The sequence below is a fragment of the Lepidochelys kempii genome, chromosome 12 (genome assembly GCF_965140265.1).
Source record: "Lepidochelys kempii isolate rLepKem1 chromosome 12, rLepKem1.hap2, whole genome shotgun sequence".
In the NCBI taxonomy this organism is placed as follows: domain Eukaryota; kingdom Metazoa; phylum Chordata; order Testudines; family Cheloniidae; genus Lepidochelys; species Lepidochelys kempii.
The window spans coordinates 2429373-2447150 of NC_133267.1; the positions used below are offsets into that span (position 1 = coordinate 2429373).

The window sequence follows — 17778 nt, forward strand, 5'->3', positions numbered from 1 at the left end:
GTCCAGCACGTCTGGGCTAGGACAAGGGGTCATGGTTAAACAGTGTTCGCTCACCCATTTTAACAAACATGGTTCATATTGGCCAGGAGGACAGTCATAGCTGACCCTGAATCCACTCCAGCAGCACTGGTTTGGTGGGGGTGGCTGTCCAGGTATGGACGTATGGCTAGGTTGGAAGAACGAATTGCAAAGTGCATTTCCCAAGGACTAGGCAGCCAGTGATCACATGGGCACCAGAGGTTCTGGTGGTGCAGTAAGACTGGCAATGGCAGACACAGACTGCTCATCCAGCTAGCCCGTCTCAGGGACCCAGCTACAGATCAGTCCGGCTGGTGGTCCATCAGCAAGGAGGCCCTGTCCCTTTGGGAGCTGTCATGATGAGGGTGAACGTAGACATGGTTTAATACCTTTCACACCCTGTTCCTTGTCACTGCCCCCTAACATGCTTTACTGACAATAATGAATTGTAGAACCTCCCCAATGCACAGGTGGGGAACCCGAGGCAACAACCAGGGAAAAGACCTGCCACGTTCCCATAGTGGATCCATGGCAGAGCCTGGAAGAGAATCTAGGTCTCCTGACTCCTAGTCTTAGAATCATAGAATATCAGGGTTGGAAGGGACCCCAGAAGGTCATCTAGTCCAACCCCCTGCTCAAAGCAGGACCAATTCCCAGTTAAATCATCCCAGCCAGGGCTTTGTCAAGCCTGACCTTAAAAACCTCTAAGGAAGGAGATTCTACCACCTCCCTAGGTAACGCATTCCAGTGTTTCACCACCCTCTTAGTGAAAAAGTTTTTCCTAATATCCAATCTAAACCTCCCCCACTGCAACTTGAGACCATTACTCCTCGTTCTGTCATCTGCTACCATTGAGAACAGTCTAGAGCCATCCTCTTTGGAACCCCCTTTCAGGTAGTTGAAAGCAGCTATCAAATCCCCCCTCATTCTTCTCTTCTGCAGGCTAAACAATCCCAGCTCCCTCAGCCTCTCCTCATAACTCATGTGTTCCAGTCCCCTAATCATTTTTGTTGCCCTTCGCTGGACTCTCTCCAATTTATCCACATCCTTCTTGAAGTGTGGGGCCCAAAACTGGACACAGTACTCCAGATGAGGCCTCACCAATGTCGAATAGAGGGGAACGATCACGTCCCTCGATCTGCTTGCTATGCCCCTACTTATACATCCCAAAATGCCATTGGCCTTCTTGGCAACAAGGGCACACTGCTGACTCATATCCAGCTTCTCGTCCACTGTCACCCCTAGGTCCTTTTCCGCAGAACTGCTGCCTAGCCATTCGGTCCCTAGTCTGTAGCTGTGCATTGGGTTCTTCCGTCCTAAGTGCAGGACCCTGCACTTATCCTTATTGAACCTCATCAGATTCCTTTTGGCCCAATCTTCCAATTGGTCTAGGTCCTTCTGTATCCTATCCCTCCCCTCCAGCGTATCTACCACTCCTCCCAGTTTAGTATCATCTGCAAAATTGCTGAGAGTGCAATCCACACCATCCTCCAGATCATTTATGAAGATATTGAACAAAACTGGCCCCAGGACCGACCCTTGGGGCACTCCACTTGATACCGGCTGCCAACTAGACATGGAGCCATTGATCACTACCCGTTGAGCCCGACAATTTAGCCAGCTTTCTACCCACCTTATAGTGCATTCATCCAGCCCATACTTCCTTAACTTGCTGACAAGAATACTATGGGAGACCGTGTCAAAAGCTTTGCTAAAGTCAAGAAACAATACATCCACTGCTTTCCCTTCATCCACAGAACCAGTAATCTCATCATAAAAGGCGATTAGATTAGTCAGGCATGACCTTCCCTTGGTGAATCCATGCTGGCTGTTCCTGATCACTTTCCTCTCATGCAAGTGCTTCAGGATTGATTCTTTGAGGACCTGCTCCATGATTTTTCCAGGGACTGAGGTGAGGCTGACTGGCCTGTAGTTCCCAGGATCTTCCTTCTTCCCTTTTTTAAAGATTGGCACTACATTAGCCTTTTTCCAGTCATCCGGGACTTCCCCGGTTCGCCATGAGTTTTCAAAGATAATGGCCAGTGGCTCTGCAATCACAGCCGCCAATTCCTTCAGCACTCTCGGATGCAACTCGTCCGGCCCCATGGACTTGTGCACGTCCAGCTTTTCTAAATAGTCCCTAACCGCCTCTATCTCCACAGAGGGCTGGCCATCTCTTCCCCATTTTGTGATGCCCAGCGCAGCAGTCTGGGAGCTGACCTTGTTAGTGAAAACAGAGGCAAAAAGAGGTTCCCCCGACGACCAACCCCTCCATCTTCCTTGCTACGCTGGAGCTTTTCAGCCTTCACTCTCTCTTTCTCGGGACATGTCCCACGGTTCACTGTTTTGCCCCCTCACCCATTGTGTATCCTCTGAGTGTTTAACTAGGGCTGTGCCTCAGGCAGACATCTTCAGCATGCCCTATTCACAATGACTCCCAGGCCTTCTTCTGAGCTCCCTGTCATTTCAGAGCCCAGCAGTGTGTGGGAAAAGGTCAGAGTATTTCCATGTGTTTTCTCTTGTTATATTCCGAGCCTCTTCCAGATCTCAGCTAGAACAGCAGGACTGCCATAAACATACCGGCCTCTCTTTCATCTCTGCTCCATGGGGCATGGAATTGCCATCCACAACGGCAAACATTTTTATTTTCTGGGGAGTCGTCCTCAGTCCAGATGTGCACGTTATGGGCTGGACAACCCCCTGATCTGAACCGCACCCACCTTTACACTTCGGATTAGCAATGCCCCAGGAAAGCCCTGCCTGTAGCTGATAAAGTTGGGACCAGCAGCTACCATGTTCCTAAGATTTCAAAGCACGTCTTCTGTGCACTGTGCTGGCTCTTGTCCTGTGTCTCAAGGAGCTGTTCGGGTGGGGAGCTCATGGGCGGACGTGGGGACGGAAAGGAAACCTTTCACATGTTTTGAGGCATTCTCAGAAGGAGCTAAACTTCCTGGGGGCTTTCCAGGCTGACCTGACCCTGGTTGCTTTGCTCCTCACTGGAGCACTTGCCCATGCTCCTCTCAGAACAAATCTGGGCCAGGCTGTTTTAACCCCAGAGAAGCAGGGATATCTCAAGTAGTCTGGCTACTGCCTATCCACAGTGAGCAAATCCCTCCCACGCTGCTCTGGTGCAAATGCCTTCAACCAGGCAAAACCACCTGCTCTGAACCACCCTGGGGCTGCAGGCATGGCGCAGCCTCCCATGGAGAGCTTTCCATTCACAGGCCCCATGTCACACAGCATGGGACGGGACATCACACACCACAGCAGTGGCAGAGGCAGGACTAGAACATTGTGCTGGAAATGGCCCACCAAGATTACCATGCACATTGTAGGGAGAGTGGTCACTTTGGATGAGCTATTACCAGCAGGAGAGTGAGTTTGTGTGTGTGGTTTTTGGAGGGGGGTGAGGGGGTGAGAGAACCTGGATTTGTGCAGGAAATGGCCCACCTTGATTATCATGCACATTGTGAAGAGAGTTGTCACTTTGGATGGGCTATCACCAGCAGGAGAGTGAGTTTGTGTGTGTGGTTTTTGGAGGGGGGTGAGGGGGTGAGAGAACCTGGATTTGTGCAGGAAATGGCCCACCTTGATTATCATGCACATTGTGAAGAGAGTTGTCACTTTGGATGGGCTATTACCAGCAGGAGAGTGAGTTTGTGTGGGGGGGTGGAGGGTGAGAAAACCTGGATTTGTGCTGGAAATGGCCCCAACTTGATGATCACTTTAGATAAGCTATTACCAGCAGGACAGTCGGGGGGTGGGAGGAGGTATTGTTTCATGGTCTCTGTGTGTATATAATGTCTTCTGCAGTTTCCACGGTATGCATCCGATGAAGTGAGCTGTAGCTCAACGAAAGCTCATGCTCAAATAAATTGGTTAGTCTCTAAGGTGCCAGAAGTCCTCCTTTTCTTTTTGCGAATACAGACTAAGACGGCTGTTTACTCTGAGACTAGAACATTGCTCTCCAAACCGCCCGCCCAGTGGCTCAGTCTGCGAGACCCCAGCTTCGCCCGTGATGTGGGGAGAGCCAAGCAGGAAAAGGTCGCTGTAGGCTACTTTACTCTGAGATAGCGCGTTGACAGAGCATCCCATAGCAAACATCCTGCTTGCGCTTTCCATGGGCACTGAATGAATGGAGCCTGGTGCTGTGCCTTTAATCTTGCTCTCGCGCAGGGTGCTGCTTTGAAACCAACATTTTCAAAGTGGCCATGATTCTGTGTGAAACATTCTGGGCCCAACTGCCAGAGGGGGCTGAGCACGCACAAGGCAACGAGCACGGCCAGGCACCCAGCTTCTCGGATAAACAGGTTGCCTCTTTAGATGCCTGAATGCGGGTGCACAGTTAGACAGCCACTTCTGCAGATGTTAGAGTTAGAGTAGAGACAGGAGAAAAGCCCAGCAGCTCATTGCTCTTTGGCAGGTGGAATGTGCTCGCTGCTCTGCTCCTGTTCCTGTCCGCACTGCCATCAGGCAAGACATCAGTCTCTGCGCTGGTAACCGGAGCACAAGTGATCTGGAGCTCGTGGGAGACAGTTCCCATGGGACCCACCCCCATCAGGCCACTGTACAGAGGAGACAGAGAGTGCTATGCTGTGAACCGGCCCATAGCCCAGCCAGGGCGGAGGAGATAAGACAAACACACATATTGGAAGGATGCAAGTAAGTAACCAGCACAGGAAACAGCAGGCCGAAGAGGAAAGAAAGAGATAATCAGAGCAAACACCCGGAAGATAAGTAAGGGGAAAAGCAGATACCGCGGCCAAGTGCTAGCCTGTTGGAGGAAGCGGCTCTTCTGGCTGGCCCCTGACTGGAAAGGGACTGTCTGGGGAACTCGTTGGAGAGCCAGAGACATTCAGCCTCCCCTGCTGTGGAAGGCATGCCATCATCAGTACAGGGAGGCAGAACAAACCCTTTCAAAAGGCTCCCTCCACGCAACAAAAGCTACAGCCCCCTGTCTTGTTCCTACGAAAGCCCCCTCCCAAGCACAGGGTGCCCTGTCTTTCCAGATCCCGCCAGTGATCACGCCAGGGCAGTTCATCCTGTGCAGCTGGGCCTGGTTATACAGTGGGGTTAATGGTGCGTTTGCAACGGGGTAGTGTACTGTGCTCAGAACCCCGAGGGATACTCAGGAGAGGGGCCTAACCCTGAACATGGCTGAGACGTCAGACCTTACACCGTTGGCATTTCTGTGCACTGAAAACCTCTAAGGGTATGTCTACACAGCCAACAAAGTCTGTAGCAGCAAGTGTCAGAACCTGGGTCTACAGTGCTAAAAATACCGTGCAGCTGTTGCTGCTACAACAGGCTGGAGCTTGGGGTCTGAAACCTACCCGCCTCCCTAGCTTCCAGCGCCCGACTGGGAATGGATACAGAGCAGAGCCATTTGTAGCATTGCACAAGCCCCAGGCTGTAGACGTGGGCTCTGTGACTCGCTCCCACAGGGTTTTGCAGTGCGGACTTACGTTTGCCCGGTTCCTTCTGAGCCTTGTGCAGTTGGGACTCTTGGAAACTAAGGCCCTGGCCTTTGTAGGCAGATATGTACAAAAACTACTCCCAAGAGACCCCAAAATATGCCTCAGTGAATATGTCTGTAGCATGCAGGGAATCCCAGATCCCATGCAGTGTGGCTGGAAGAGGGTCTCAGTTCCCATGGGATGACTTGAGTAACTCACTGACAGTTTTGCCACGCATGATTAATGCAGCCAGCCCGCACTCATACAGGTGAAAGCCTTTATGTGACCCCATGTTGTGATGTATCCCCATAACATGTATACAGAGAGAGATCTAGCCCCGCCCCATCGCCATCTACCGCCCTACAGAGAGAGCTCTAGCCCCGCCCCATCGCCATCTACCCGCCCCACAGAGAGAGCTCTGGCCCCGCCCCATCGCCATCTACCCGCCCCACAGAGAGCTCTAGCCCCGCCCCATCACCATCTACCCGCCCTACAGAGAGCTCTAGCCCCGCCCCATCGCCATCTACCCGCCCTACAGAGAGCTCTAGCCCCGCCCCATCGCCATCTACCCGCCCTACAGAGAGAGCTCTAGCCCCGCCCCATCACATCTACCCGCCCTACAGAGAGAGCTCTAGCCCGCCCCCATCGCCATCTACCCGCCCTACAGAGAGCTCTAGCCCCGCCCCATCGCCATCTACCCGCCCTACAGAGAGCTGTAGCCCCGCCCCATCACATCTACCCGCCCTACAGAGAGAGCTCTAGCCCCGCCCCATCGCCATCTACCCGCCCTACAGAGAGCTCTAGCCCCGCCCCATCACATCTACCCGCCCTACAGAGAGAGCTCTAGCCCTGCCCCATCGCCATCTACCCGCCCTACAGAGAGCTCTAGCCCCGCCCCATCACATCTACCCGCCCTACAGAGAGAGCTCTAGCCCCGCCCCATCGCCACCTACCCGCCCTACAGAGAGCTCTAGCCCCGCCCCATCGCCACCTACCCGCCCTACAGAGAGCTCTAGCCCCGCCCCATCGCCATCTACCCGCCCTACAGAGAGCTCTAGCCCCGCCCCATCACATCTACCCGCCCTACAGAGAGAGCTCTAGCCCCGCCCCATCACCATCTACCCGCCCTACAGAGAGCTCTAGCCCCGCCCCATCACATCTACCCACCCTACAGAGAGAGCTCTAGCCCCGCCCCATCGCCATCTACCCGCCCTACAGAGAGCTCTAGCCCCGCCCCATCGCCATCTACCCGCCCTACAGAGAGAGCTCTAGCCCCGCCCCATCACCATCTACCCGCCCTACAGAGAGAGCTCTAGCCCCGCCCCATCGCCACCTACCCGCCCTACAGAGAGCTCTAGCCCCGCCCCATCGCCACCTACCCGCCTACAGAGAGCTCTAGCCCCGCCCCATCGCCACCTACCCGCCCTACAGAGAGCTCTAGCCCCGCCCCATCGCCATCTACCCGCCCTACAGAGAGCTCTAGCCCCGCCCCATCGCCATCTACCCGCCCCACAGAGAGCTCTAGCCCCGCCCCATCGCCATCTACCCGCCCTACAGAGAGCTCTAGCCCCGCCCCATCGCCTTCTACCCCGCCCTACAGAGAGCTCTAGCCCCGCCCCATCGCCATCTACCCGCCCTGCAGAGAGAGCTCTCGCCCCGCCCCATCACCATCTACCCGCCCTACAGAGAGCTCTAGCCCCGCCCCATCACCATCTACCCCGCCCTACAGAGAGCTCTAGCCCGCCCCATCACCATCTACCCGCCCTACAGAGAGCTCTAGCCCCGCCCCATCACCATATACCCGCCCTACAGAGAGAGCTCTAGCCCTGCCCCAATCACTGGATATCCACCATAGAGATAGCACTTGCTCCATCCCTAATTACCATGTACCCCTATAGGCAGCTAGTGCAATCTCGGTGTATGCGTGTGGGGGATACATAGTGTTTCGGGGTGGAGCTAGTATTATCTATGGTAATTAGCTAGCCAAGTGGGTCCATCCAGCTTTGGGGACGCACATGTGAGCTGCACGATGCCATATCCCTTGGGTCTATTGCAGCCAGCTCCCCGGCCTCGGGCAGAAAATTTGCCTCCAATAAAGAGAAAAAGCAAATGTGTGCAAAGGCCAAAGGGGCTGGGCTCGGAAGCTGGGAGGCTCACAGGTTTTGTGACCTTGGAATGGAACTGAGGAAAGGAAACCAGCATGTCCCCGAGTCCCTGGCTCAGCTCCGTTTGTTTTGACAGGTGCTAAGGGCAAGAGGAAAAAGCTGAGCCCTTTGTTGCACTGCCTGGATGCATCTGTGCAGCTGAGGGTCCCTCTCTGCCTTGTTTATCCCCCGCTTCCCAGTGACCTCTACTGGCAGCATTGCATGCCTCGTGAGCAGCTCCAAGAGCCTGGTCTAGCTAGGAATGAGGCACCTCTCACTGAGACAGGAGTGAACCTCAGAGCAACTGCAGTGAATAGGAGAGAACCGTCGAGTCCCACTCAGCACAGTCCCAGGCCCATCTGTGGGGCTCATAGCATAGGGAAGTGTATCATCTCCAGGTCAGAAATGGGGAAACTGAGGCACATAATGGGGACATGATTTGTCAGTGAAAAAACTGGACACAGAATCCAGGTGTCCTGGCTCCCAGCCCTGTGTTCTATCCACTAAACCATGTTGGTATGGGCACCCTAGCACTGAACTGCCCCTTGTTACAGGTGCTGCCTGACTCCGTGATATTGCCACCATGACAGGGGTCGGGCCTGACTGTAGTCAGCCTTAGGAGCCAATGGGGAGAACTGCCCCCTGGGCTCTGGAGCGACGCTCTTATAAAACCCAGGCCGGCTGGCACTAAATCCCCCAGACAGGGGGCATGGCGGGAACACAACCACCCAGGGTAACATTGGGAGTCTGCAATTGGGACACCCGTCAGCCGGTGACAGCTCACACACATGGGCAGTGTTGCTATGCTACACCCTGCCTTAGCCTCACCTGTGCCGCCAACCGGACTGTTAACAGTGATGCTGACCGGAGCTGCCAGGGCTCCTTTCGACCTGGCATTCCGGTCCAAAACCAGACACCTGGCAACCTTAGTCTCCCCCCTCCCTTCTGCCTGGGAGGGAGTTGCCTGCAGAGCTGGGGCTGGGAGCTCCAGTTGCCCAATGCAAGTAGGAAGCAGCCCTGGCTGAGTAGGGGCTGGCCTGGGCAATGACCCAGCACCTCCCATCAACCCGCATTTACCGGACTTTGGAAAAAGTTTCCCTTCACGAGCGGACTTGTAAACCGGGCACCTGGCCACCTCTCCATTTTACAGAAGGGGAAACTGGGCACAGAGTGGGAAAAGCAACTTACCCAGGTCAGAGCCAAGCTCCCCTAAATCCCAGTGCAGTGCTCTGTCCACTGGGTCGCCCTGCAGCATTGACCTTGCAGCACTCCCTTGTGGGCTATAAAGAAGACACGCAGCCTTCTCTAATCCAGACACTAGCAACAGAGGCGCGAGCCAAGTGCTCGGGACTTGACCAAGGCCTGGCTGCTTAGCCTAACTGAGTTATTCCTGGTTTGCCACTAGCGCCTTGTCCTTTTTAATTCAGCCATCGCAGGGTTAAATCCTCTCACAGTGGGGGGCAGGAAGCAAGCAGGGGAGCTCAGCTCCAGCCTCCCCAGCTGTGGAAACTCAGCATCAGTTCCAAAACCCAAAGAGGCCTTTCCTTTCCAGGGATGTTAGCCGGCAGCAAGCTGCCACGCCATGTACTTCAGAGCCATGAAGGATGAACCCCGCCCCCTGCCGGCTCAGTCCTCAGGACATTGCTGCACGCAGGCCTTGCACGACCCTGTCAGAAGTTGTTCCCCACACACCCCACTTCTTCAACAGCAGCTGGGCTGGCCCTGGTCCTGCCCCGTGTGCAGGGGCTGGATCAGGGATTTCCCTACAAACCCCCTAGGGAGGTGTACACCCCCCCCGAATTTCCCCAACACCCCCCCACCCCCCAGTTTGGTAAACTAGTTACATGCAGTGTTGCTAATTTGGTGATTGTTTGGAAATTTGAATTGAAATTGAAACATAAATGTACATGTTAAAAGCATATAAAGTGTATGATAAAATACGTAGATCTGAAAAGTATGAACATAGACTAGCTTCCTTATACAGCGGCTGTTTTTATGACCATGTCAGTGCATTCATTTCGGTGATGTTGGCCAACCTAATAATTTCAAATTATGATTTGTAAGCAAAGTCTAAATGAGCTCTCCCTGATAGCTAGTGATGAGCTGGGGGCTGGGGGGGAAGGCTTCAGGACCAGGTTGTATTTACATTCACACCTAATCTACTAGGTATCCAGCAAATAGAGCTGTGTTGCCCAAGTGATAGATTTTGGCTGGGGTTGGGTTACAAATCACTTGAATGCGGGTGGGGGGGGGGGGTGAGGGGGAAGTAATGAAATGTTGTTATTCTTATTGTAGGAGTAAAGGGCAGTAGAACCGTCCTTAGCCTGTGCTGATTGAGAGCATCAGGAGAGAGGGTGGGGACAGGTGTTTTGCTTGATGGTCTGCCTGAGTCACAAATACGATTTGACCTGCCCCTCTCCACTGTTTAAAGACAGAGCTGATTAGGCTCCATAGAGAGTCTTTTGTTCTGTTAAGTTTCAGAGTAACAGCCGTGTTAGTCTGTATTCACAAAAAGAAAAGGAGGACTTGTGGCACCTTAGAGACTAACCAATTTATTTGAGCATGAGCTTTTGTGAGCTCATGCTCAAATAAATTGGTCAGTCTCTAAGGTGCCACAAGTCCTCCTTTTCTTTTTGTTCTGTTAAGTGACCACTACAGCTGAAATCACTGAGAATCAGGTCTAAGTGCTTAGGCCTGCTGTGGGACAGTGTTTCTGTGGCAGAGACGGCCCAGTCTGCACCAGCAGTGAGGTTCCCCCACTGAGAGCTCGGCTGAAATCACTGAGAGCCGGTGGAACTGCAAGAGACCGACTCACAGAGGTCACAGTGGCAGCGTAGGGCCATTGGCAACACAGTGATGGAGTCAACAGTGGGACAATGAACAACAGTGGCCAGAGCGAACAGTGAGCAGCTGCAGGAACGAGCAAGGCGCCTTCTTGCCCCCCACCTGGGAGGTGAACTCCTGTGAAAGTAGCTCTGAACTCTCAGTCTCCACTGACCAAGGACAACACCGGTGAGCGTTAATGAGGCTGTTAAGAATGCTGGAGACACAACACAGTTCATGCAAACACACATGGCCGTGGCATCATACTTTCTATTTAGGCAAGAGATACCACACGCTACAAACTGGAGGCCAATGTTAAGTGCATTGTCACTTGTTCATCCTGAAGCTGAACGCTGGTTCCGAACAAGACCAGCAAATGCTCACTGTCTTTCTGCAAGAAACTCAACTGACTGGCTAGACGCATGCCGTGCAACAGTGAAAGACTCAGCAGTTGAAAAAGTGAAGGACTCTCTCACCACATTCAGAAAATTTGCATACATGGCTGACGAATGCACCGATGCAAATGGGCATCAAGTATTACATCCTTGTGTACATTATCTTGGTAGATACTTTAAAAAGTCAGGTTTCAGAGGAACAGCCGTGTTAGTCTGTATTCGCAAAAAGAAAAGGAGTACTTGTGGCACCTTAGAGACTAACCAATTTATTTGAGCATGAGCTTTCGTGAGCTACAGCTCACTTCATCAGATGTTTACCGTGGAAACTGCAGCAGACTTTATATACACACAGAAATCATGAAACAATACCTCCTCCCACCCCACTGTCCTGTTGTTTCATGATTTCTGTGTGTATATAAAGTCTGCTGCAGTTTCCACGGTAAACATCTGATGAAGTGAGCTGTAGCTCACGAAAGCTCATGCTCAAATAAATTGGTTAGTCTCTAAGGTGCCACAAGTACTCCTTTTCTTTTTAAAAAGTCAGTAATAATGGGGGGGTTAGGGAAATCCCTGTCCTGGCCCCTGCACATGGGCCAGGGCCAGGGCCAGGACCAGCGCAGCTGCTGTTGAAGAAGTAGGGTGTGATGATTTTAAGACATGAGTTAAATCTAATAACATGGTTATGAAACATTTTTCAATTTTTACTATGGTGCCAGACAGCCCACTTTCACCCTCACGGTCTCACCCATCATTGCCCTGACCCCCCCGACCAGTAAATTCGAACACCCCCCTAATTTCAATTCCTGGGGAAAACACTGGTCTGGGAGGTGGCTGGGGCAGGATTCGGTCCTGCCCTCACCCCAGGCACCTCCTTCAGGAGAGCAGGGGTGGAGAAGAGGCATTAGCTGGGGATTTTTAAAGGTGCTTCCAGGAATTGCGGGCACCACCCCCACTAGATTTCTGCAGGATTGGGGCCTGCTAGGGCAGCAAGTTTCCAGTCTGAGCTCCATCCCTGCCATAACGTGGCTCTCACTTGCCTCTGTAACAAAATTCCTGGCCAGCTGGGCTAGCAATTCAGGCCTGCCCATGTTCCCACTCATCCAGCATTTGTCATAACTCTAATGCACACAATCTGTCGCCTGCAACAAATCCAAGCTTGGAAAACGACGCTGGGGCTTCAAACGCATTTTTCACACTTAGCGGCATGCTGCCCCTCTCGAAGCCAGCATGCAGGAGCCTGTCCCCTTCTCTGTCCCAGAGGGGTCATGGGCCCAAACTCTAGTCCCACATGGCAGCAGTTGACTGTATGGAAAAAGCTACAGCTCTGGGTCGGATGGCAGGGGTGTGGTTATTTTAGGAGTCTCATATTAGCCTCTCTGAGGACCCTCTATCCACAGCTCTTCCTCCATGGAATCCCTTGCAAAGAGGCCAGGCAGGGCTGGCGGGGAGACCGGTGTGCCAGGGCGCGGATGCAGCAATGTAACCTATGGGGCAGCCCACAGAGGCTGCTGAAACTCAGCACCCAGAGGTTGTCTAACTCCCACCAGCAGTCTCTCCAGCCCCAGAACAGCCAGGATCAAGGGTCACACAGGCGGCTTACAGACCCCTTAGCTGCCCCCGCACCCCTGGACTGTGAGTTCTAGGCTGCCCCTCGGGCTCTGAGCCAGGCCAATCCTAGCCTTGTGTCGGCTCTAGCTCAGGGCAGCCCAGCCTCATCAGAGGACAGGCTCTCTGGGTCCACATCAGACGGGGAGAGAAAAAGCGAGTTTTAACCCTAGATGGTTGTGGCAGAGAAATGCACCTCCACCTCTGCCAGCCCCCAGCTAGCACTCTCCACCCGCCAGGCTCCTAAGCAGCTGCATACCTGTCTAGTCACGCACGTGTACAGCTCCCCCGTTTGGCCATGTGGTAAGTGCACACACAGACAGGCACAGGTGATGTGAATCGGGCTCTGGAGTCCTGGGGAGAGCAGGCAGACAGGGGCCAGGGCAGACCCCCCATCTGCAGGGGAGCCCTGGGGCTTGCTGGGAGAAGAGAGAGGACTGCCACTGTCTGTGTCTCAGGGTATTTATTAGTGAGGCAGCTACAGGGAGCTCATGGCCCTGTCTGCAGATCACACTGACTACGTGGAACACACCAGTGTCTTTACAAACAAGGGATTGTACTCAGTGACCTCAGCTCTGCAAACACCTAAACAGATTCCATGGAGCGTGCGAGCACCACCTGATGTCATGGCCTCCCCTCTCGGGCCGCAGGGTTTCTGGCACATGGCACCTCTGCTCTCCGCCCAGGTACAGTGCTGCTCTCTCACCAGGGAATAGTCTTCCCTGTCCAGCTCCAGAGGCTCCCACTGTGCTTCTCGGAGAGGGTAGGAAGCACGGCGAGAATCCCCCGCACACTTTCGTCCACGGGCAGGTGGGCCTGCAACAGTCCAGGAAATTCAGACGTCAACAAGCTGGCCAGGGGGCTGGAACAATGTGTATAGTTTTTGGGGAAGGGGGTGAGAGCCATTGAACCAACCTGTAACCCCTGGATATGATGGAAACCAATTCAAACCAGAGGGTGCGGCAGCCCCCCAAGCTCCTACGGAAGGAAGCTGGACTCGGTTCTCTGGGGCCAAGCCACCCCATACAGTCAGGCCTGGGCATGCTTCCTGCACATGTGTACGCCCAGACTTGCAGATGTGGGAGTTTATCTGTACATGCTCCTACGGCCCAGCTGCAGAGCCCTGAGTATGTGCAGAGTTGGCAGGTGTGCACACAGGTGACTGGTCAGTTACACGTGTAGGTACCAGGCACACAGCAGATGTGGGGGCAGATCACCTAGTTCTGGCTTGCAGCTCTGGGCCATGGTGGGTAGCGTGTATTGGATAAGCTGGAAGGCCGGCCACAAGGCTGGAGGTCGTGACCAGCACAGGCTGCCTTCAAAGGCCCAGGGGCAGTGGAGGCAGAGATCAGTTCACGTACTGCTGCAGACGGCTGCTCTCCGCTGGGAGGTTCCCGAACCCCAGCCCCTCTCCCACGCCACAATCGCTGCTCCCAGGGACCCAGCACTCACTTCTTGGGTGCCCATGTCGGTCTTCACCCAACCGGGATGAACTGCAGTGCACAGAACGCCGTCCTCCGCGTAGCTCAGTGCCTGGCACCGGGTCAGCATGTTGAGAGCAGCCCGCATGGGAAGAGTTCGTGAACTGAGGGTATTACCGTGTGCTCGCCCTGGCTGTGTTCCTCCACACACAGGAGCAGCTGCACGGTCTCAGGAGAGAGCCTCGTGTGCGCGGCTCCTCTGTGACAGGCAGTAGCGACACTGAGGCCAAAACGCCTGCTTAGTGCTACGGTGAGGCCGTCACCGGCGTTCTGAGCGTGTTAAAGGCACAGCCCATAAAAACCAAGAGCCCCACGGCTACATCCTGCAAGGTCCCACCCACCGGTACTACCTTTGGACACTGCCCAGCTGGAATAGCAGGGTACGTTAGCAGGGGATACCATTGCCCCTGGGAGCCAGGCTTGGGGAAGGAGGGGGCTGTACCTTGCTGCAGCGGTAGGAGATGGCTGGCACGGAGAATGTCTCAGGGACTCTCTCAATGGATCCCATAAAAGAGGAAATGTTCACAATGGCCGCCTTGCTGCAGCTCAGCCCATTCTGGCTACTTCCCTGGGCAGCCTTCTTCAGCAAGGGCAGGAATGCCTGGCGGGAAGACAGTCCCCCGGGGTCTGTGTGGAGCTAGTGCCCCTTCACTCCGGGAGCGAGCTCCATCCAACACAGTCCCAGGCAGCCCAGGGGGAAGCACAGACCAGAAAAGGAGGGATTTCAATTAGCCCCAAATTTCTGGGCTCTTCCTCCCACCCGAGCAACTGTCCCTCGAGAGCGCTCCCAAGCCCTGTGTTAGGTGAACGCATGAAGCAGGAGCACAGGACCAAACGCAGAGTTCTGGGCTCAATCCTTGGCTTTGTCACTGACGTACGTGACCCTAGGCACATCCAATATGCCTCCCTGTGCCTCAGTTTCCCATTGGGAACACAGGCACCTGCATAAAGTACTTTTGACAACCAGGGCTGGATTAACCTTTTGTGGGCCTGGCGCCAAACATATTTGTGGACCCCCATGTGGTTGTTATGGGCCCCTTCTGAGTGTGGGCCTTGTGCGACGACACCATAGTATACCCGGTACTGCTGGGATGGGGATGAAGACCTTTATTTAAACAAAATAAGATATTTAAAGCCACGGTTGATTGAGATCTGCACTCAGCCCATAGAGAACAAACTGGGTTAGCATGAATATACCCAGAATACTCTTGAATGTGATTTGTTTGTGGTGGGGGGGTTTGTGGTTTGTTAGTTTTGTCTTTTATGTTTAAACACTCAGGGCCTGCTTGGGGCCCTGAACACAAGTGCTTAACTACCACGTTTATAAGCCACATTAAGCCCAGACGCAGCAGTCACTAGAATTGCACCTGCATCTCCCCACCTCCTCCTCCACCCAGAGTTATGTTTCATAAATACATCTTTTGAAAGCTGGATTTTCTACTTTGGTATAATAATGTTTACAGAACTTTTTAAAGTGTTAGTTTTTAGCCTATTTCTCCCTTTGTAGCCATGAGGGATGTAGTAAGATGAGGCCCTGAAACATAAACCCTTGGTATCAGAGGCCTGAACCAAAGGAATGGTCAAGACTTCGCTATCATAAAGCAAAGTTAAGCTGTGAGCCAGAGGCAGACTTGCTGGTTCGAACCAACATGTACCAGGAGAGAGGCAGCACCCCAACACGCGGAGGGATTGTACCTCGATGCCTCAGGAGTGATGTGTACTTTGTTTGGACCTATGTATAAGAATGCATCCCTGAGTGGGAGTCTTTGTCCAGCCTAGGGGACAGTGGAGTATCCTGCTACTATCTGAGCTGTGTCCATTGTCAGGTGGCACATATTCGTAGTATGTCCTGTAGAGTCTGCTGGAAACTATTACTGTGCTTTGTTTAACAATAAACCTTGCCGGTGCTTTCGTACCTTATCAGAGTCGGTAGTCATTGGGGGTTCTCTCGGGGTCTGCTGGGTCAGCAATCTGCAGAGCCGGGGCAGCACACAGAGGGAACACGCACGCAGCCGACTGGTATCAACACTGAGCAGAGCAGAGCACCACACCGGTGGTGTCTGAAGACAAAGGGTGGTGAGGCAAGCGAGCCAGTAAAGTTACTGGGGTGGAGTGTGGGGAGGAAAACTGCTGGTGCCCGTCTTTTGCTGGGAGAAAGGGCTGCTGAGAGACACACAGACTTTACCACCAAGGCGACCATAATCCAGCCTCAAACCAAGCCCCTACCCCAACCTTCACACCGGGGCTCCCCGACCCCCCCAATTCACCCCCACCTTCAGCCCAGACTCTCCCCCCTTCCCCCCCGCCCCCTTCAGCCCAGACTCTCCCCCCCTTCCCCCTCCCCCCCTGCCCCCTTCAGCCCAGACTCTCCCCCCTTCCCCCTCCCCCCCTGCCCCCTTCAGCCCAGACTCTCCCCCCTTCCCCCCTGCCCCCTTCAGCCCAGACTCTTCCCCCTTCCCCCTCCCCCCCTGCCCCCTTCAGCCCAGACTCTTCCCCCCTGCCCCCTTCAGCCCAGACTCTTCCCCCCTCCCCCCCTGAGCCCAGACTCTTCCCCCTTCCTCCCCGCCCCCTTCAGCCCAGACTCTTCCCCCCTCCCCTCCTGCCCCCTTCAGCCCAGACTCTTCCCCCCTCCCCCCCTGCCCCCTTCAGCCCAGACTCTTCCCCCCTCCCCCCCTGCCCCCTTCAGCCCAGACTCTTCCCCCCTCCCCCCCTGCCCCCTTCAGCCCAGACTCTTCCCCCCTCCCCCCCTGCCCCCTTCAGCCCAGACTCTTCCCCCCTCCCCCCCTGAGCCCAGACTCTTCCCCCTTCCTCCCCGCCCCCTTCAGCCCAGACTCTCCCCCCTCCTCCCCTGCCCCTTTCAGCCCAGACTCTCCCCCCTCCAGCCCAGACTCTCCCCCCTTCCCCCTCTGCCCCCTTCAGCCCAGACTCTTCCCCCTTCCCCCTCCCCCCCTGCCCCCTTCAGCCCAGACTCTCCCCCTGCCCCCTTCAGCCCAGACTCTTCCCCCCTCCCCCCCTCAGCCCAGACTCTCCCCCCTTCCCCCCTCCTCCCCTGCCCCCTTCAGCCCAGACTCTTCCCCCCTCCCCACCTGAGCCCAGACTCTCCCCCCTCCCCCCCTGCCCCCTTCAGCCCAGACTCTCCCCCCTTCCCCCCTCAGCCCAGACTCTCCCCCCTCCCCCCCTGCCCCCTTCAGCCCAGACTCTCCCCCCTTCCCCCCTCAGCCCAGACTCTCCCCCCTCCCCCCCTGCCCCCTTCAGCCCAGACTCTCCCCGCTTCCCCCCTCAGCCCAGACTCTCCCCTCCCTGTGCCCCACTTCTCCTACCCCCCCGAGTCCCCCGTCGCTCCCTGACTCGCCCCACAACTGCCCCCTGCGCTCCGCGCGGTGCGAGGGGCGGGGTCCGGGCAGCCCCTGGCCGGGCACCGCAGGCAGCACTGACCGGCCCCGCTGCCACCGCCCCCTGCGGCCCGGGGCCCACGGAGCCCAGGCGGGTGCGCGCCCCCCGCCCCGCCCCCTTTCCTGGGTCCGCTCCCACCCCACGCTCGTCGCCGGCGGGCGCGGGGCATGCTGGGACTTGTAGTGCCGGTGGCGGAGCAGGCCCAGGGGCCCAGGCGGAACGCCCTGGCCTGCGGACTACAACTCCCAGCCCCCCGCCCCCAGGCCGGGCGGCGGCCGGGCCGAGAGCCGGGGGGCGCCGCCATGGGCCCGGGGGCTCCCGGCTGGCCCCGGTCCCGCTCCCCGGCCTGTGCCCCGGTCCCTGCGGGCGCCCCGCGGCCGCTCAGACCCCTCCGCCGCCGGGCCGGGCTCGTCTCGCCGGGTCTGGGGCCGGGCCTCGCCGCTGGCTCCGCGGGGCCCCGAGC

At 55.6% G+C, this 17778-nt stretch overlaps 1 protein-coding gene across 1 annotated transcript; it reads right to left on the minus strand.

Annotated features, from left to right (window-relative positions):
• Positions 1-12845: 12845 nt before the first annotated feature.
• On the minus strand, positions 12846-16135 carry LOC140896075 (C-signal-like). Its single transcript, XM_073307150.1, has 4 exons — positions 15839-16135; positions 14365-14523; positions 13894-13974; positions 12846-13257 (listed from the first exon to the last, which is right to left on the minus strand). Exons 1-4 carry the CDS (start codon positions 15857-15859, stop codon positions 13144-13146), a joined length of 375 nt encoding a protein of 124 aa, XP_073163251.1. The 5' UTR covers positions 15860-16135; the 3' UTR covers positions 12846-13143.
• Positions 16136-17778: the final 1643 nt, after the last annotated feature.